Below are 21,035 nucleotides of genomic sequence, written 5' to 3'. Positions count from 1 at the left end.
AGACCAGAGGGTCTGTTCAGAAATACCCTGGGGTGCTGGCAGAGGTGTCTCTGCTTCCCACGGCCAGGCAGGCAGGTCTGGGAGGATTGGCAGAGCTCTCACTCCACCCATTTCTGTTAGGTGTTTTAAAAACTATTGAATCCTTTGGTGAGGATTCAAGATGCAAAGATCTCTTGCAGACTGAACATGTTCCCTTCAGGGGACTGTGTTGTTGCAGGTGCCCTGTGTATTATAAGGAATTAGAGGTTTGCCCTTTCCCCTATGGCTCATGGCTCAAGTTGCTGCTGATCACTATCATTAATCTTTTGAGCATTACTCTGTTCAGCAACTGGCAGATGGATGGTGGGAATTTCCATACTTACACTTGCTCTTTGGAACTCTCTCTGCCTAATGCTGTAGAGCCAGGAGAGCTGGGCTGGGGGTCAGGGTGCTGATCCTCAAGTCCCCCACCCTGCCTTTTGGTACCCCAGGGGCTGAGCTGAGCTGTGCCCTCACCTACCCCACAAACCAGTCCAGTGAACACTGTCTGAGGGAAAATAAATACCCAAATCCCTCCAGAGTGTACTCAGGAGTTTGGTCTGGTTTACTCCAGGCTCTCTTTTTGCTTATGTCCATTTTTCTTAATTAGCTGTTTCAATAAAACAGTCCTCCCAGGAGGGAAGGCTTCTGCACTACCAGCACCAGCAGTTAAGCACCACCAAAACCAAATGCCCCTTTGGTCTCCTTGTTCACCTGTTCAAAGCAGGCTTGGCAGGGGGATTTCAACACCTTGAGCAGTCTCACCACAAAATGGATTTGAAATTGGACACAGTGTCACATTGGTGTCATCTAACATGGTCTTTGATCTCCCCTGACAGGCACATGGTGTCATACATGTGTACAACCCTCGACTGCCACTGAAGGGTTTTGCAGTGGTGGGGACACACACCTGGGAAGTCGTGACAAGGGGGTTTGGAGACACTGGGGACACACACCAAGGAAGTGGTGACAGAGTAGGTTAGGGACACTGGTGATGGGAGTGGTGGTGATGGGGTTTAGAGACATTGGGCACATGGGTAATGGGGGATTTGGTGACACTGAGGGGACACACCTGGGAAGTGGTGACAAGGGAGTTTTGGGACACTGGGGACATACACCCAGGAAGGGGTGATGGGGGTTCTGTGCATAGGGGACACTGATGTGTCGGATCTGCTCATGACATGGGTGTCATCCCCACTGGCTCATGGCTGCAGAGGGTTGTGGTGCCCTCCCAGTCACCTGGACACTGCCACCTGGCCAGTGAGGGATCAGACATTCCTCACCACCTTGCAAAAACAACTCCAGTCTGTTTATTTTACATCTAGCTTGGCCCCTTGACTTTTGGAAGTAAAACAGTAAATGGGTAAAAATGAATGTCTCACTGGTGATGTTAAAACATCCTTTTTCCATGTACAGAGAACCCTTTCTCCATGCAGAGAGCTAGGTGTGTTTCCTTGGAAGATAGAAGTAACCTAATGTATTTCCTAGGTCTGCCTAAAGTCTGGCCCTGTTTGCTGTCATGGCAAATGCTGATTGGATATGCTGTGTACCCCAAACCCCCAACATCCAAGCTGTTTGTGATGGGGCATTAAGACCTGGAAAGCCTGTAAAGCCTCAGCAAGATGCATATTTTGGCATAGAAGGGGAATGTACAGGAGGCTTATTTGGAGAAATTTTGTACCATCTTTCATGCCCATAATATAAAACCCACCACATGTTCTAGTTTCACTATTGGTAAAAGAATAAGGAGATCTTTGTTTCAAGTAATAACTTCTGTAAGTCATTAGTATTGTGGAATTAACACTATCTATAAAGTGAGAGAAATCTTCTTCCCACAGGAGCACACCAGCAACAGGACCAGCCTCAAGCCCTCTCAACTGCTGGCTCCTTGGTGTCTGATCCTTGCAGGTGCCCTGAGGTACCACTCAGCAGCTGCATTATTCAGGGCCACTGTAAGCTTTGTCTCTGCTTAATTTTTTTGCCCATGGAAAATAAATGTCCATGTCCCTCAGAGAACTGCCTGATCACCCCTCACAAGATGGCTTGGTTGTTGAGAGTAAGTAGTTTTAGGAGCACTTTGCCTGGGGTCCACCATTTGATGGCAGGATCTAAAGCAGCCCTGCCTGAGTGGGATTAGCAGTGACCATGGGGATCTCCAAATGCTTGTGGAAAGCAGGTGAAGTTGGTCTGAGGAGCTCATCTCTTCTTAAATGAAGTATCTGTTTCAAAAGCCAGTCCCTATCTTTGCTGTGGGTAGGACAAGAGGTAAAGAACTCCCACTGCAGCTCCAGTCAGGTGTGAGGGAAACCCTCCAGGTGTCAAGGGGTTTGGGAGAAGGAGGGATTATGTCCAAGACCAAAGGCTGCTTCTCTCTGGAGCAGTCGGAGCTGCACCCACCAGCAGCACTTCAGGCCTCCTCACTTCTCCTCTGGGGTAAAAAGGCCCCTCAAGGGTTTTTCCAGGTCTCCTCTGCATGACACAGTGTTTCTAAAAGCAGGTTACAGTGACAAGAGCAGCGATGGAAACACTTACACAGAGGAGAAGGGCAGGAATGGGCGTGCAGTTCTTGACATGGATCATGGCAAGCAAACTTGGCAAATGGCCTTCCCGGGCACCAGAGAAACACAGCCTGGAAATGAGAAGAGTAATGATGACTCCACCGGGTATGCAACAGACCGTCCAGTCCTTAGCCATTAACACCTCTTATCTCAACCACCCCCTCAGTCCTCCCATGGAAAGGAGCTGTGGCTGAACTGGGGACACAACTGGAGACTGTCTGTCACCTGGCAAAGGTATTTAGACTAGACCTTTCAGTATGCAGGGCCTCTAACAGCTGTGTTACCTGTGAAATGACCTGCTCTGAGATGCTGAAGCATCTCTGAGAGGAACGAAAACCTGCCCAGCCCCTGTCTGCTGCCTCTTTACCCAGGGAGGGATGAGTACTCTGAAGGTTATGTGGATATTTACAGTGTCAAAAGGGTTTTGGATAAGGTTTAACATGCCTCAGTATTTTAAGTACACTTGTTACACATGCTCTCAGAGTTGTTGCATCTCATTATACTCATGAAAGTGCTGAGATAAATAACTTTCTCAAGGTACTCGAGTAATTTCCTCAAAAAAACCACAACCAATAGGACTTTTAAATTAAGTTCAGAAAGGTCAATTATCACAAATAGACTTCACTGACTACATTCTAACAGACTATATAGATTGTGACCCCACTACCAGCAGTATGCATGCAAAGCATCCTGCCTGCAAGGAGTTTTTCCAGCATGGGTGTGAAAATGCCTGTAACTGGGAACAGCACCAGGCCCTAAAACTCTTCTTTGAGCTAAACACAGTTTAGTTTGTAGCTACTGAAACTTTACTGATGCGAAATTACTTTGGTTCCATGCTAAAGCTGTGTTTGGCTCTTACTGTGAGTGATTCCACATCTGCAGACACTTCAGTAACTCATACAGATTAGTTTGCAAGAGATTTCATGGCTCAATATCACATTTGCTGGTTTGAAACAGAGCAATTCATAACTGATTGTATCCAACACACCCAACAACGACCTCGTGCTCTACAACATCCAAAATTAGCTAGCATTTCTTTAGCAAATGAAATGAAAACAGCCCCTCCCCAAATCAGATAATGTTCATAAAATTGTACTCCATCTAACCTTGATGAGGTAAAAAGGTATCCATTTATTCCTCCAAATGTAGATAGGGCCACTGAGACTGGCATAACCCAGGAAAAATAGCCCAGTAACTTTTCACCAAATGTCTAAAGCAACAGAAGGCAAAGAAACTGAAATACACTGCAAAGCACAGAACCGAAATCAAAGTGTGTTTTAGACGTGCAGGGAATGGTTTACTTACTACAGCCACAGCGTTGGAGGACAAGAGCTCGTGGGGTGACATGGCAGTGAAATACGCAATGTTGGTGAACGTATACACAAATGTCACCAATGGGATGGATATGAATATGGCACGAGGTAGGTTCCTACCAAAAGAATTAGGAGGGCAATAAGAAATCACAGACATGCACAGTGAGACCACAACAAGTGTAGGGCCCTGGGAGGTCACCCAGCTGAGAGGGGCCCTTGGGGTTCCCTGGAGGGAAGCAGCGCTGCTCCCATGGGCTCTCTGACCCCTGAGTGTTGGAGAAGGCTAAAAGTGTTACAAAATGCCATGTCTGCAGGGAGCCCCTGAGAAGGACATGCCACAAGTTCCCTTTGGTCTCTTGATTGGGTTTGGGGCAGCCTGTTATTGAAAAATGAAATAGTTGTTTCCCAAAAGTCCTGTGTACAGACACCGTGGTGGAATTAAATGCTTTGCTTTACTTTCACCTGCTGTGAAAAGAAAGGGGATCCTGTTGTTCAGCTGCTGCCTTGGCACATTGTGGGCTGGAAACCTGGTCTGGTCCATGCAATACTGTGCCAAATTCCAGTATTACAGATGTGTGTGATCTCCAACCCAGAGATCATCTCTAACCCAGAGACCTTAGAGGTGGACACCTGGACTGTTCCATATCTAACACAATAATACATTTTCCTCTGTGTGTCAGATTTGGAAAAAAAACGTTTTGAAAAACACATTTAACCTTTGTGATTTTGAACAGATTCAGTAAAAGTAGGAAGTGGGTTTGGTTATGTAATTATTGTTTTATATTTTAATTTCCTCCCAGAGGCTTCCAAAATAATTACAAAAAAAAAAAAAGGTCATTTGTTCCATTTTCTTGGTATTTCTCAACTAAGGCTGTATTTACCTTATTTAAGTCATAACTTATTAATATTCAGCTTTGAAATTGTGGTGGGTCATTAAGATGTTGTTGTTTATTAAGAAAACACATTACCACTCTTACTTTATTTCTGCCAAGATCTCTGGACATGCATTTTGCCACTCACTGGTGTACAGAGCTGCTCATAAGACTGCAGCTTTGAGTAATTTCCATGCAGGGAGTGTAATAGCATAAATTTCTCCTTGTTTAATTGCTGTGTGCAGCGGATGCCCAGAAATAACTAACACTCCAAGAGCTGCTCTTGGCATTTGTCATTCGACTCCAGCAGTTCAGACATGTTGAAACATTTGAGTTTTGCTAGACTAGAATTCCCTTTCCCTCCAGCCTTCTCAACCTGCTTGTGATAGATAATTTCCAAGACCCTTTCCATACCCAGGACCAGCAGTGACCCTGTGCCAGCTGCCTTGGCAGGCAGGTGCCCAGGCTGTGCTGGGGCACAGAGTGCTGCTTTCACTGCACAACTCATCTTCTCTTTGAAGCGTCTGTGGGAGACCCCCTTTGGGTGAAAAGGCAAAGCAGCTTCCAGGATAACTCAACAGATTTCTAATAAAGGTGATCCTCCAGTAGATGCTCGTGTGGTATCTCATCAGTGGTTCATTTTCTGCTATAAAAGCACTGTATGATTGAATAGTGCCATAAAGATACTGCTTTGTCTTAGGCTGCTTTGATTCAGTTAATACCTTGTGCAATATGATTTTAATCTCAGTGTTTCTGTAACTTGCCTGCTATCTGTTCTAAAGAAAAATCTTTCTCCTACAGAAAGACCAGTCCCACAGATGTGGAAGCACAGCACTGCATCCTGTGAAATGAATAATTGTACGAGATGGCTCCAGTGCCTCAGCACTGCAAGGCAATGGGGATGGCATGGAAATGGGTACTTGCCTGCGGGGATCAACCAGTTCTTCTGTTACATAGTTCAAGAAGTTCCAGCCACTGAAAGCAAACGAGCCTTGAAGGAAAGCTAAAGCTAAATGCCCCACAGATGGAGTCATCCAAAAATCAAATGCCTTGCTTGGTGTCAGCTCTTTGTAGTTTCCTGCACAGAGAGCGCAAACAAGAGGTTAAGCCACCCCTACCTGCCAGAGATACCAGAAAATAGGTGAACTTTTGCTTTTTATTCTTTATTTTTATTCTTTATTCCTTATTGGAACTGAGATTCATGCTCTTCCTGTGCCCATGGGCTGCCCCTGGTGAGGTCTGTGGGGCTGTGTGGGAATCCTTCACCACCATCAGGGGACCCTTTGCAACCTGCACTGTCTGAGCGTGGCTCCTGGGCAGTGTAAGTTCCTACCTGCCCTTCATGCAGTTCTCTTCTACAAGAGTTTGGTGTTGTTTACTAGAAACACTTGAAAATACAATGCCTGTGGGGCTGGGAGATTTGTCAAGACTGTAGGACTTTTACCACTGAGAAAACAAGTTTTTTGCTCTCTGTAAATTATGTGACTTTCACATACATGATAAAAACGCTGTAAATCTCTTGTGCTTTCTGCTTTCTGTTAAGTGGTGAATCAGTGAGAGATTTTTTGCCCATGTTTAATCTTCTAAGTGACTTTTTGCAGGAAATTGGACTAGTGCCTGAAATGAAGGAGGCATTTTCCTGCCCTGGGCAAGGCATTGCTTATTCATTTTACATCCCAAGCACTTCAAATTCAAGGAATACACAACAGATTAAAAAAATTAAGCAACTATTCTGAAACATCCTCAGCTGCCCTCCTTTATTCTCTTAACTCCCACAAGGTGGGCTGGAAAGGGGTTTTTTAAGCTGATACAGCTGATTTCTCCCTCTGTTTCAGCATTTCATCCTTTCCACACCCACATGACTGTACAGCCTTTCAGGTAGGTTTGTAAGGAGGAAACAGTGCAGCAAGTGGGAAAAATCAAGTCTGTCAGCAGTACCATACCCATGTTACAGCTGTCTCCCAGAGTACCTTTAAAGATCTGTATGAAGCCCACAATAATGATAAGGGTCAGGGCTAAGAGTTTTCCTGCTGTGAATATATCCTGAATGCGCGTTGCCCATCGCACGCTGGAGCTGTTCACCCAGGTCAGGAGAACTGCAGAGCAAAAGACTGAATTCAGCCAAATGAAATCATGTTTATTTAAGAACACACAGCATTTTAAAAGACAGACTGATGTTCCTGCAGGGAGCTCTAGTGTGGCCAGGAGGGAGGGTGAGGAGGAGCATTGCCTTTCCCTGGGAGAGCCCCAGCTGTGGGAGCACCCCTGGCAGCCACCAGCCTGCACTCATGGGGTGCTGCCAGTTGGGCTCTCCCCAGCTCCAGTGGCTGGCTGTGCCTGAGCAGTGCTAGATGTGCAGGGATCATCATCTCCTCACAAGAAGCTTCAGACCTGGAGCTGTGGTTTGCTTTTGCCAGCTCTGTGAGTAACTAATGCAGAGCTGGCAGCATGCTGGGCTTCCTGCACACTCACATTTGGGAATGTGAAAAAGCCTAGGGAGGGGAAGGGCTCAGAGGAGGTGGGTCCCCTGGCCCATGGCTCTGCAGGGAGCACAGCACTGTCCCATGCCACATGCTCACCTGCTGCCACTTTCCCTGGCACCCACCAGGGATTTGGGTGCTGTTGTGCCTCACTCCAGGCCACCATGCTTGCTGCAGGCAAGTGGAAAGGGATGTAACATCCTACACCAGTCACAGTGCCTGTCCTGGGACCTCCCCCCAGCCTTTTGAGCTGTGGCTGTGACCCCAGCCTGGCTGGAGCAACCCCTCCCGTGGTCCTGTGTAAAACCCAGTCAAGGTTTGTGTGTGTGCAAGGAGCAAATACTCACGTAAACACACCATGGAGAGGATCCTGGAGGCATTATAGGGGGGGATACAGTTAGGGAAGACGGGCTGCAGGACATAGTTTGCAAAGGTCAGTGCTATGACGGCCAGGCTGGTTGGGTACATGATCAGCACTGCACTCCACAGCAGCAGAAACCTGGAGAGACAAGGAAGGGCACAAGAAAGCAGTGCTGGGGCTGTGCTGCAGGAGCTCACACACACTCAGCTGTGCAGGACTTCCGCTCCTCAGCCAGCAGGGCAGAGCACCCTCCTCCTGCTCACACCTAACTTGTGTCTCTCCTCACCCCCTTCCCCATCTTCTCAGCACAATCTGGATTGTAGATTAAACATTGTAGAGCAAAGCTCAGTTCAGGACATTGGAACAGGCTGCCCAGGGAAGGGGTGGAGCCACCATTCCTGGAAGTGTTCTAAAGGAAAGTGGATGTGGCACTTGGGGATGTGGTTTAGTGGAGGGTTAACAGTTGGACTCAATGAGCTTGGAGGTCTTTTCCAACCTTAGTGAGTCCCTGATTCTACTCATACTGAAAGGAATGTGTGAAAGAGCGGTGGTTATGCCCACCAGGCACGCTTTGATTGTGTCTAAATGCAAGCAGCTCTGTGGCTCCTGGGCTGACCTGTCACCACAGCAGACAGCGGTCCCTACACTGAAGGCAACTCTGAAGGGTTTTGCCAGGACCTCCAGTCACAGGCTGGAGCTGCACTCTTGGGGCTGCCACCAGCTCCCCCTTGGTCACAGGGAGAGTTTCTTGTCACCATTTGTGCTGGCTCTGTGACCTGGGCCAGGGCAGGGTGGTGCTGCACTGCTCTGTGAGGCATCACTCAGCTGGGGTGCCCTTTCTGCCTCCAGCTGTGCCTTAAGGTGATTGCAAGGTATCTGTGCAAATATTGTCTGAGGTATTTTGGTTTTTCATTCTGAGAAAAGGAAAAGAAAGTTGTAAAGGCAGCAGTGGATCTGGTTAGTGCTTTTAAAATATTTGAATTATTATTATTTCTGTAGTGAGAAGTCATTGCAAGAAAGTGAAGTGTTTCTTGCTATGTACATGCACACACAATGCACACACAGACATTCATTCCCATACATGCACAATTGTAACATACAGGGATGCCCAGCACAAATGAGGATTTGAAATGATAGTTCCAAATAAGACAGTATAATTGCTGTATTATGTAGGTTGCTCTTTAAGAGGCTACACCCACCCAGTGTGTTCCTTGCTGCCAGCCCCATAAACCTGGCACAGCTGAGGGAATCCCTCTCCATGCCATTAACCTGGAGGGATAGAGGAGGGAGTGCTGCTTCCTGGGTGCTCCTCAGCCAAAGTGTGAATGTCTCTCAGTCCCATCCTTTGCCTTGTTGCTTGTGAGAAGTATGGGGCAATTATCAGCTACCAGAGTCAATTTGGTAACCTGGACTAGTACAAGATCTGGGTACCATCCCAACGGGCATGGGTTTTTACAATAAAATGGAGTGGGGGGGTGGGTGTGTGTCTTTCTTTTCATTTTGTTGTGTGACTCCTTTTTGTTGTTTTTTTTTTTTAATTTTTCCAATTTCTAATGTTTTTCATTGAGGTTCAGAACAATTTTCTCCTGTGATTGCTTGTGCTATTTGGTGGTGTGGATGATGTACCCAGTCTGGGGTATCTCTGCAGACCCTGTTTGCTGTGTGAGTTAACTCAGCAGGTCCTCACTGAAGAATAAATAGAACCTGAAGACTGAACCAACAATTTGCTGGTGGGGTTAGGACCCTGTTGGTGCTGAGTGAGGTCATGGTGGTGTGTGCCTGGCAGCTGGCAGGGCCTGGGCAGAGATGCATACAGGGAGATTGGTGGCCAGAGACCACCAGTCCTTCCCTGTCATGTGTATCTCAGCCTATAAAAGTTATATAGGCTGAAAACTGTGTTCAGCTAAAAGCATTTAATGGAAAGAATGACTCTGAAAACAGAATTTCAGGCAAAACTCGACCTTGTTTCTCTGTTGTAGTATGAAGTGTGGTACAGTTGGTATTGGGTAGACTATAGTTCAATGGGAATGGGATCACTCAATAAAATAGAACTGACTGACTGTTTTATGCAGCCTTTGAAATGCAGGACAGATAATTCAAATCAAAGTACAGGCATCATTTTAGCAGAGGGAGGAAAAAGTTGCACTGTCAAATGAGGAGCTCAAAAGAAAGATGGCAGTAGAACAAGAAAGAAGCTTGCTCAAGATATAGCCCAGTTTTTATCTTGCTTCTACAGGTGAGTTTTAACCAAAAGCTGGTTTTGAGAAAAAGATCTCCACGCTGGTCACTCAGATCACATTCACATCCCTGAGCATCTGCTGTGGTGGCCTGGGCTGCCCCACTGCCACTTGCCTTGCTCCTGCAGGGCTGGTGGTGGCTGTCAGGGCTGGATGGGGAGCCAGAGCCCCAGCCAGCTGGGAATGGCTGTACTTGGGTTAAATTGCTTGTGGGGAGAGGGTGTTTGCCTGAGGCAGGGAGATGTCACCATGGCACGCCTGGAATTACTTTGCCTGGCTCCTCAGGTGGTAACTGGGGGAATTATTGCCCTGAGGGCTGAGCTATGGCCCTGAGGGTGGTGGGAGCTGAACCCCACCTGGCAGTCTCACAGTTACCCAGTGGTTGTGATTACAGGAATCAGAGAACTTAAATCTCTTGTTGCTGACTAAGAAGTGATCAGATCATTAGAAACAGGCTTGAGACAGCTGAATGCAGAGAAGGAGGAAGATGCAGCTGCTTTCGTTTGCTTGGGTTTGGATTTTGTTTATTTGAATATTTTTCTGAACACTAGAGTTTGTATGAGAAATCTGGGCTCCTGAATGTGCTGATGGTAAAATAACCTCCCTGTATTCCTAGCAAGCCATGGTTGTGTGTAACCAGCAACAATAGCCACTGTTGGATGGCCTGTGCTGTGTGTTTTGTTGTTGAGTCTGATCCAAAGTTCACTGAAGTTAATGGCTATCCTCCCATCAGTGTGTATATGCACGAGATAATTTCTCTAACTGTAGCCCAGCCCCACTATTTTAGACAGGCTGGAATAAGTGTCAATCTGAGGTGCAATGTGCTGCTTTGGGGAAGGTGTGGCATTTATGTGACGTGCCAGGCACCCCAAACAGATTTTTTTTGCAGATATCTCTGCATACTGATTTCATCACCTGTGGAAAGCAATAAACAGCATGGTTTGATCTGGGTCTTTAACAGTCTAGAGGACTTGGTGAAATCAGTTCTCAAACAAATATTTGGGATGTGCCTCATGGGATCCTCCCATGAGGATGTTGCATTAGATATAAACTGTTATGGAGTCAAAGCAGCCTGTGAAAATATAAGATTACAGTGTGTCCTACTTGTGCATCATTAACTAAAGAAAACAGTTTGAAATAGATGCTGTAGTACAGCTCACTTGATCTCAGGAAAAACAGAACTGGTTTAAGAAAGTTGGAGCCAGTTTTGAATGCTATTATTTCTATTCTATTTGCTGAAAGGCTCATTGCCTTTGGAAACTTCAGATTTTTGCAGTAACAACAAGGAACCATGGAATTACATTTGAAGCATGTTATAGTTGCAGTTGGGAGTGACACTCAGCAACACTTTGGCTAAAATCTCTCTGCTGCTTGATTTTAGTAAGGACATATGTCTAATTACCCAGCTATCCAACCTTATTGCTGAGCATTCAGAAGTTGTATTGTCAGAAAGACACTGGAGGGTTTTTCATGAAGCTGAATTTATTCATTGTCTTCCGCAAGAAGACATATTAAGCCTTTGATTTACTGCTTTGGGTAAGGTTCTTTTCATGACCTGCACAGTCTTGTGCAAGCCCCTGTGCAGGTACAAAGAGCTGTGCTCAGATGGCTCCCGCAGCATGGGCTGTGACACTGCCCTGCAGTTACTGTGCTCACACACCAATGCTACTAAAAAAAGATGATTTCTAAATGAAGATGAAAGCAAAGGTCTACTCTCTGGTAGCAGACCAGAGCCTGGAAATACAGAAGCACTCCCTCACCTCTTCCTTCTCCCCTGGCCAGAGAGCCAAGAAGTGTCCCTGCTCTGGGTCATCTCCAGCCAAGGTTTGCCACCAGCACCACTTTGCAGCATTTTCATGCTGTCTTTAAGCTGGACTTGGAGCTGGGTTGCTGCTCTGCAGCCAGAGCTCCTGCCAGCTCAGGAGATGGCCTTGTCCTGCCTCTGTCTTTCACTCCATTCACCTTTTCCCGTCACACCTAGCAATGATGCTTTGTTTGTCTTATTTCTTTTTTTTTTAATTTATGCAACCAACTATCAATGCTGCCAGACACAGAACTGAGGTGTGTAGTACCCTATTGGCTGTTAAAATCAAACAGTATTTCTTTGTGCCTTGTATCTATGCAGGAAAAGATAGTAAATGGGAGGATTTGGGGAGGCAGGGACAAGGCAACAGAAGTGGAGATGTTGTGATCTGCATGGGTACAGCACATGCTCTTATAACAAACATCTTCATGTGGAGAGACCAGACCATACAGACTGGCTGTTGGGAAAGTCATTTGGCAGATGCACTAAAGCTTTGTGTGCTGAGTTTGATGTACTTTGCAACAGAAGGATTAACTCAAAAGGAGAAGCAGTGTTTTTTTTCCTCCGGGAAGGTACAGTGCAGGCTCCCAAAGGGCCCCTTTAAGCCCAAGGGTGAATGGGTGCTTCCAAAGTGGGGGGACTGAAGGTGCTTGTGAGAGCTCCCCTAAGCTGCAGGCTTCAGGGGGTGGCTCAGCAAAGTGCAACAGGGTGTGACCCCGGCCTGGCTTTACTGGAAAACAGGACTTTTCACACCAAAACCTATCTGAAGGCTTCTTGCCTAATGCAACCCTCTGTCATACTGGCAGCACAGTTTTTCTTGGGAGAAAAGGTAAAGTCTCTACACAAGAAGAATGGGAGTGCTGTTCTCCTTCAGGTGATGGATTGTGCTTTTTTAGTATTGCTTGTGCATTACAAAGCTTGAGACTGAGCAAGCACTGTCCCAGTAGAACTTCCTGCTCTGGGAGGTGAGGCTGTTCCCAGGCACATGCTGGGCAGGGATCGATCAACTGGTGTGTGGTTTGTTACAGCAATTGCACAACCTGGTGCTTGCTGGTACCAGGTAAATTCTCTGAACATGGCACAGTGAGAGGAACAACATAAAGCCAGGTTTAGTTGCAATTGATTTCTAAGTACTCTCATTTTCTCCCCTAGAAAGCACAGTTCTTTTGGTTTTGTGAAATTTTGCTGTTTTCTGGCCTCCCTTCACAGGAATGCCACTTGGGACCACTTGTGAGATTCTGTGCTCTTTCATAGAATCATAGAATCAATTGGGTTGGAAAAGACCTCTGAGATCATCAAGTCCAACCCTTGGTCCAACTCCAGTCCCTTTACCAGATCATGGCACTCAGTGCCATGGCCAATCTCAAGTTAAAAACCTCCAGGGATGGGAAATCCACCCCCTCTCTGAGCAGGCATTTGCCTGGTCCTTCCTTGCAGCCCCTGTTCCTGGGCAGGAGATGGGGCAGCTGCTGCCTGCCTGCTGCAGTGTCCTGGGGCAGCAGGGCTGTGCCATGCAGCTCCTGCCCCCGAGAGAACAAACCTCAGTGAAGGTGAGTTGAGATTTGTTAACCAAGCCAATGTTGCTGTTCTGTGCAAGGTGGGATAGAGTTCAGAGGAGTGATTCCATCAACTGAAGAAACACAGACTTCCAGGAGAACCAGCATAAGGCAACGGCTTAAGTCTGGCAAGCCTCAGAAACCTACTTGGTCACCCAGCGTGTCTGTGACGCTGGCTGTGCCCAGTGCCTGTGTGGCACTGCCCTGAGGCAGGCACAGGGGACAGCCTCCTGTGGCACTGGGTGACAGATTGCCTGTGCTGTGCCTGTTCTGATTTGTCCTTGCTCAGCAGCCAGTTCAACTGTTAGGAGCTTGTTTTCCATCTCAGATGAGAAGGAATGCTCTTTTTTTGGGTCCCCCCCCCCCCTCCACTTTTTCTTTCTCTAGTTTTCACTCTTATGGCCTCTCTACTTGTTAATGAGAGCTGGTCAGAATATTTTGGTGCTTCTCTAGTGAGCTCTGAGTACAGGTTGACAGCTTAATTTATCTTGTTGAATACATGAAAAAGTATACACTCAAATAGAAAAGATGACCCTTCTTGCTTGTCCCTTCCTCCCTTAGCTATGCTACTCCATTAGAGGCATTTTTGAAGAGAAATCATTCCCTGAATTAGCATTCCCCTTCTCTGTATTTACAGCACTTTGTTATTTGGTAGAGCTGCAGTAAGTGAAGCACTTTTGCTTTGTTTATGGTCAGTAGCTCCAGCCTGGCCTCCCTGATGGGTAAAGCACCTCAACACATGGCCCTGATCATTCACAACTAGCACACAGAAATGTCACTTGGACACAGCATCGTTCTTTTCTGTCATGGACTTTATTGAGTCAGTGAGGGGAGTAAAAGCATCCATCACCTTCCCTTGGAAAGCATCACTGGGATGTCCGTGTAGGGGCAATTTGGTATTTCTAATGAGAACAGAAAGATTGATTTTGCAAAAGCATTTTTATTGACAAATGTTTTCTCTTCCAAGCCAGGTGGCTTTTTCCACAACAAATACATGGTATAAACACATTTTCAAATTAGCTTAGAGAGATGGAGTACTTACCCAGCTAAGCCACCAAAAATCTCAGTGACGTATGAATAGTCCCCTCCGGATTTGGGGATGGTGACTCCCAGCTCGGCGTAGCACAGCGAGCCCAGGGCGGCCACGCCACCGCCCAGCACCCAAACCACGAGGGCGAGGCCCACGGAGCCAGCGTGCTCCAGGACTCCCTTGGGCGAAATAAAGATCCCAGAGCCAATGATATTTCCTGCAAAGGACAACAGGTTTGCAGTGAAGGAAAAGAAACCCACTTTTTTGAAAAAAAATTATTTTAAAAAAGGCAGACAAGCCCACAGCCTCCACTGCTTTTCAGATTTGGCATGATTGCACTTTATCTGATTACACCCTGGCAGAAATGTTGCCATTTATCAGCTGTCCTGGTTCAGCAACCAGGACCACTGTGTGGACGTGACCAAAGCTGTGTATTCTCCACCCTCTATGTAATCTCTCACAAATTGTTAACAATGGCCCATTTGCAGCAGCTGCCCAGGGCACACCCAACCCCTCAGAATCTAAGCTAGGTGTGAAAGAAGCCTGTGAGAGAAGAGCTGTGATAACTCCCCTCCAGGAAATCTTTGGCACCTCCACACCCACCTGAGGGCTCAGCTCTGCTCATGGGCCAGCAACGATTCCAAAATCCCCCCTGACTCCCAGAGTCAGATCCCCCAGTGTGGAACTCCCTGCCCTGAGGGAGGGACTGGGGGCTCCCACCTGCACCTGAGGGGAGAGAATCTTGGGGTTTGGGACCCCTGGGACCACTTGTTGGATCGAGAGGAGGAGCAGATCCTCGACAGGAGGAGCCCACCCCTCTCCACCAGACTGTGCCATCATCTGCACCAACAGGTTTTTCACCTCCTTTTCCTTTGGACTCGGAGGAACCACGTGGGGCTCAGCACAGGGGCCAACAAACCCCACTGTGTTTGTGCCCCAGGGGGCTGGGTTATATTTCTGGGTTTTGTGGGTTAAAACCAGTTTCTTTTTGTTCCATTGCATTTATTGTAATATTGTTATTAAATTGTAACTCTGACTTATAATCTCTTTGTGTTGGGTTCATTTCTCCTGCCAGTTTACCTTTAAACCAGCACATCGGCAATCAAGGATGGTAAGTGTGTGCTCAGTTCTGCTGAACCACAATAAGACGCAGGTGAGAATCCCTGAGTTTTGTGCAGGAACTTTCTCAACTTGCACAACTCTCTGCTGTCACCTGCCATACCCAAGTGCTTTATCGAAAGGAGTTAGAACTGACTTTGTAATGAAGATTTTTCATCCCCTTCCAAGAGGAATTTGAACAAGTTAAGGGCTGTTTTCAGGGAAGTTGAGAGGTGAAAAAAAAAAAGAAAAGAAAAAGAGTAGCATTGTCTACAATGATGGGGCCAAAAGGTGCACTTGCCACCAGGACAGATTTAAGATTGTGCTTGAAAAAGTCATCTCAAAGTCTGAAATACTAGAAATCCATTAACATCTTGTACTTTAATACCTGTGCTGCTTAGTGATCAGCCACAGATTTTAATGGGATTATGTGGGGTGACTGAAACATGGGACAACGTGAACAACTGAGACAATGTGAGCTGAGGTAGTGCTGGGTAGAGAAAAGGAGTGCTGGATACCACAGGGGCTCTTTTTTTATGTCGGGCCAGGCCATGTTATGTGACGGATGCACAACTGGCTCATCGGTCGGGCACAAAGAGTGGCAGTGACTGGGGTGACATCAGGCTGGCACTGGTCACTGCTGGGGCTCCACAGGGCTCCATTCCCAGCTCACTCCTCTTCCACATCTTCATTAATGACTTGGAGGCAGGACTGGAAGGGATGCCAATGAAACTAAATTGGGAGAAGCTGTTGAGTCCCTTGAGGACAGAGAGGCCTGGAGACAGACCTGGACAGATCAGAGGGTTGGGAATCACCAGTCATGGGAAGTTCAACAAGGGAAAGTGCTGGATTCTGCCCCTGGGGTGGGGCAACCCCAGATGGAGGGACAGATTGGGAATGAGAGGCTGGAAAGTAGAGCCAGGAAAGGGCCCTGGGGATCCTGGTCAGTGGCCAGTTGGCCATGAGCCAGCAGTGCCCTGGAGCCAGGAGGGACATCCCTGTCCTGGGGGGTATCAGGCCCGGCATGGCCGGGCCAGGGAGGGAATTGTCCCGCTCTGCTCTGCTCTGGGGCAGCCTCACCTGCAATGGGGGGAGGGGGGAGTTTGGGGCACTGCAATGTAACAAAAGACATGAAGCTATTGGACAGCACCCAAAGGAGGCCACAAGGATGGTGAAGGGTCTGGAGTGGCCATATGAGAAGCAGCTCAGGGCACTTGGTTCATTCAGTCTGGAGAAGAGGAGACTGAGGTCAGAACTCCATTGAAGGAGATGTGGGTTTTTTTAAATTTGGGTTTTTTGAGCAATATCTAAAGAGCACTGTTCCCAAAGGATGTGAAGACCCTGTTTTAGGACTCTTTGGTGGGCTTTCCTCTTTTATGAGTTGGTATTAAAATCTTCACATACAAACTTGACTTTAGAAGCCTTTCTTACCAGTGCAGTCACACAATAAAATTTTGTAAAGTAATTGTTCATGATGGATTGTCATCTAAACCAGCTTCTCTGCAACCTCTGAACCTTCATGTCATCACATCTATGCTTCCTTCCTTCCCTTTGCTTTATAAATGCTTTTCGTTTCCCAATAAAAACTCTCTCAAGACATCCACTTATTCCAAATTTTGCTTCAATTTTGTCCTCATGTTTCTTAGAGCAGGTGCTGGAAGTGCAGCTCATCCAGCTGGTCTGCCCCAGTTGTGCCTGTACACAGCTGTGTGTTTGCAGCACGTGCATTGAAGCAGATACTCCATCTCTGCACTGGAATGAAACTAAGGTAGGAAAGAAACAGCTCTGATGGTGTAAGTGCCCCTTCCTGACAAGAGCAGGAGGGTCAGAGGCCTTGGGGACAGCCCTTCCACTGCCAGATCCCTTCTGGAATGCCAATTGGTGTTGGGTTTCTTGGAGGAATGGGCTGCTTGTGCCACAGGGGTCTCAGCACAGGTGATGCCATGCCCTGAGCATGGAGGTGTTAGTACAGCACTGCAATTGCAAACCAGAGAATGTGACTAAGTAGGGCAGTAAAGATCTGGTTTTGGGATGAGGTGGTGGGGTGTGTGCTGTGCCTGTGCTGCTTGCTGGCATGTTTGCTGTGCCAGCTGTAAGAGCTGCCTCTCAGCACCACAACTGAGCCACCTTCCCAGGTGCCCCCAGCCAGCCCAGCCTGTGTTGCAGCAGTTTCAGGTGAGGCCATCCAAGAACAGCAGCCAGGAAACATTGGTACAGATTAAAGAAACTGAGGCAGTGTCCCCCCTTCCACTCCTCAAGCTGCAAAATCAGCTTAAAAAGGCATGAGATTGAAAAAAACCTTCTCCTTTTCTTTTATTTTTTTTTAACTCTCTGGGGCTGGTGGCTGAGTTGGTGTCAGTGGCTCCCAGTCCAGAGCCTGTAAATTATGTCATGAGGAATGGGAGTTTACTCTGGAGAGGAGCTGAACCAAAGACAGTAAGACTGCAAATACACAGATAATATTTGTAAGGAATTCATTTTTTTGAGTGCATTATTTTTCACTGTTCATAATGCACAGACAAGGTTAAGCAAGAAATTAATGGCTTAAAGGAGATCAAGGAATTCAGGAAAACTTTGTTAGTGTTGAGATCTTTAGCTCTGGAGGGAGTGAGTCCCTGGGAGAGATAGAGGCATCTCCCACCTGGACCCTCCTGGTGCAGCTGGGATAGGCAGCCACCAGGCACAGGACTTTTTATGCATTAAAAAAAAAAATCACATGAGGGATGTAGATTTATCAAAACCAGATCATACTAGAGAAACAGTAAGATTAAATGTAGTTATTCCTCAGCTGGACCAGCCCAGGGAGCCCTAAGCACTGCCACAGCATTAATCTCAGCAGCCTGTGCTGAAGGAATGGGGTTTGAAGCAGATGAGCTGCACAGTATTTTCACAGCACTAATAGATTTGTTCTGGGTCTTGTCTACTGGGAAGCTACAAGGCTGGATTGGAGTGCTGAAACCTTTCAGTAAGATAGATGAGGAGTTTAATATATTGCTAAAGCAAATTTAATACTTGATAGAATTTATAGGGCTTTCTGGTCATGGTTTCTGTTGCTGGCTGAAGCATTGCAATATATTGAAATAAACAAGTTTTTCTGAAAGACTGCCCTGTTCAAGAACTGTAACAAATCTTGAGTTTAAGCTGAAAAAGAAGTACCTGCCTTGGGAGTTTAAAAACTGTCTTGACAGTCCTTGGTATTGCTATATCAGTTGTACTCATGCATATGGAAAAAGGCCTTAAGTTATAAAAGACCCTTACGAATGGTCTGCTCCCTGCCAGCACACACAGACCTGTGTGTCTCTGTCCCTCACAAACCAATGCACATGAAAACACTGCACTGTTGGGGAGCAGACTGTGCCATTTTGGAGGGCAGCCTGAAGTTCAGACATAGTGCTTTTTACCAAAATAGATCTGTAGGTTTGCATTGCCTCTTTAGGATGGGACAATATTCCCTTGTGGCAACCCCAGTTCTGAACAAATGGGAATTGCCCAAAGACAGAATAACCCCTAAATGAGCCCCCTGGCTCCTCTCATGCCATTGCCTCCTGCTCAGGGCTTTCTTTCACCTGAGCTCAGGTTTGCTGCTGGTTTAGAGTGATGGCCTCCTGTCATGGCAAGGCTTCCAAAGCAGTCTTCTTCACCTGTGAGTCTGTCTGAGCTGGAAACAGCAGAACTTTTTCTGTTTAAGGAGAATATTTCTGGGTAAAACTACCTGAAGAGGCAGCACAAACCTTCTGGATCATTATTTCATACAAGCATTCATAGGACATTTTTTTAAAATTAAGTAACTAATTATATTTAAAATAATCTAATGCCTTTCATGAATAAATAAATGATAAGGCAAAATTATTATTGTTGGTTGCCTATTACTTTGCTCCTGCAACACATGCAAAAAACTTATCTGCAGGAGTGGAAGTGCTACATCCCTTCTGACAACAAAATGTTCTTATGGAAATCTGCCACAGATGTGATAAATGTGCCTTAAAAAAGTACCTTCACTTCCCTTGGCATAGGACATATTTAAAAATAGATGTGGTGGAGATGCTAAAACACTCCAGAAAATGTCAGAAAGTGCCTGATGAGAAGCAGTTTTCAGGTCTCCTGTTCCTGAGCTGACATTCTTAGGCCAGAAGACTCAGCAATGAGGCAGATGCTTCATGTACACATAGATATTTCACAGCAAGTCTTGGTCAGCAGGAACTGGAGGGAATTTGGTGAGCAGCTCTGGAGTGAGAAAGAAATCTGCTGTGCAGTTCAACTGTCATTACTGTGCTCACTGTGCCAGGGGTGGGTTTTTTCAGCTTTACTAGTGCTGGTACTCCTGATACTCACTGCATTCATTTTTTCTTCTCAGAGGTGAAGACAGGGAAAAAATTAATTACTTCTTGTAAAACAGCCACTTTCTCTGCTCCTTCATGGCCTTCGCTTGAGTTTCCTGCTGCAAAACTACCACTTTGAACCAAAAGCAAACTAGTCCTTGAATTTCATGTGCACATGTCATGGGCATGTCTTACAAATATAATAAAGAACAGGCTGGCTAGAACTCTAAAACCAAATGTGGAGTATGGAAAGAGATGGAGCCACAGGAAACAGGGCAGGTGAAGTGTGCCAAGGTGGGGAGAGTGGGATGATGGACCCAAATTTGTCTCTCTCTGCTGGCCCATCCCTGCTCCCTTGGCATGTGAAAATGTTTCTACTATTACTAATAGAAAAACAATCACTTTCTCAGCCCTCTCATATTCCTAGCCTTAAAAAAATATTTTTTGGCAGGACAGAAGCTGTTTTGAACCCAGCACTGTCCTGGATAGCACCCATGAGCCTTGAAAAGACATCCTGCAAAAATACTGACCATCAGAACAAAATCCTCTTCTTATTCTAATCAACTGAGAGTTTTCAAGAGAAACTTAAGAGCCTTGAACTTGACAAATTAAATTCTTTGGGTGTTTCTTATTATTTATTTTTATATATATATGTTTTAAATTATTTTAATTTTCTTATCCAGAGTGAGAATGACTTGTGTTGGGGGCAAGAAGAAAGGTAAACCTTGCCTGCTTGATGCTAGAAAAAAATATTTTTGTTCTTGACTTAGAGAAACTGGCCCATAAATTTGCCCAGTTGCTGCTCACTGGTGTGAAAAGACCCTGGCAGAGCCAGTGAGACCGTGGGTGATCTGCTCCCACACTGCTGGTTGCACACATTCACCAAGACCCAAGAGTGGCCCTGCTCAGCTGTGTGGCACTGCTGTGGTTACTTGGCTGGAGAGGTGAAAACACTGACATTTCTTCCTTTTTTTAAATTCCCCTTCCCCTCTTTCCTCTTTTTCTAGGATGTGGACAACATTGGCCAAAAAACCGCCAACCAAACCAAAACATGACACTGGATAAGATCTCAGCAGTGATACACTTCAGGCTATTTTAGTTACCTTGTGTGCTTTGTAATTTTAACTTAAGATTAAGACAATTTTCTAAAATGACTCATAAGGGTTAGGAACACAATTTTTAAACAAAAGCTGAAGTTCTCATGGTATTATTATACCACTTATTCCATGCTATTGTGAAAAGGAGGAAAAAGGCAATAAACACCTCAGAACAAGAGATGCCAAAATACTCTGCTTTGTAAAGGAAAGAATGAATATCACAGAGACTACAGTGAGATGCTAAAGGAAAAAATCCTGTGCTATAGGAAGGAATTTATACCTTTAAATTGTT

At 46.1% G+C, this 21,035-nt stretch overlaps 1 protein-coding gene across 1 annotated transcript in view; it reads right to left on the bottom strand.

Moving 5' to 3' along the window:
• SLC7A10 (solute carrier family 7 member 10) overlaps window positions 1–21,035 on the bottom strand; it is a 42,466-nt gene that overhangs the window by 2,106 nt on the left and 19,325 nt on the right. Inside the window, exons 2-8 of the mRNA XM_071567270.1 lie at window positions 14,242–14,446; window positions 7,589–7,740; window positions 6,732–6,857; window positions 5,686–5,839; window positions 3,882–4,005; window positions 3,683–3,786; window positions 2,551–2,647 (exon numbers count right to left, since the gene is read on the bottom strand). Of these exons, the coding sequence (XP_071423371.1) occupies window positions 2,551–2,647; window positions 3,683–3,786; window positions 3,882–4,005; window positions 5,686–5,839; window positions 6,732–6,857; window positions 7,589–7,740; window positions 14,242–14,446 (962 nt within the window). The remainder of the gene's footprint in view (window positions 1–2,550; window positions 2,648–3,682; window positions 3,787–3,881; window positions 4,006–5,685; window positions 5,840–6,731; window positions 6,858–7,588; window positions 7,741–14,241; window positions 14,447–21,035) is intronic.

The sequence above is a fragment of the Pithys albifrons genome, chromosome 12, assembly GCF_047495875.1.
Source record: "Pithys albifrons albifrons isolate INPA30051 chromosome 12, PitAlb_v1, whole genome shotgun sequence".
NCBI lineage: Eukaryota > Metazoa > Chordata > Aves > Passeriformes > Thamnophilidae > Pithys > Pithys albifrons.
The sequence above is the reverse complement of the archived record's forward strand: the minus strand, read 5'-3'. Positions and strand labels throughout refer to the sequence as shown.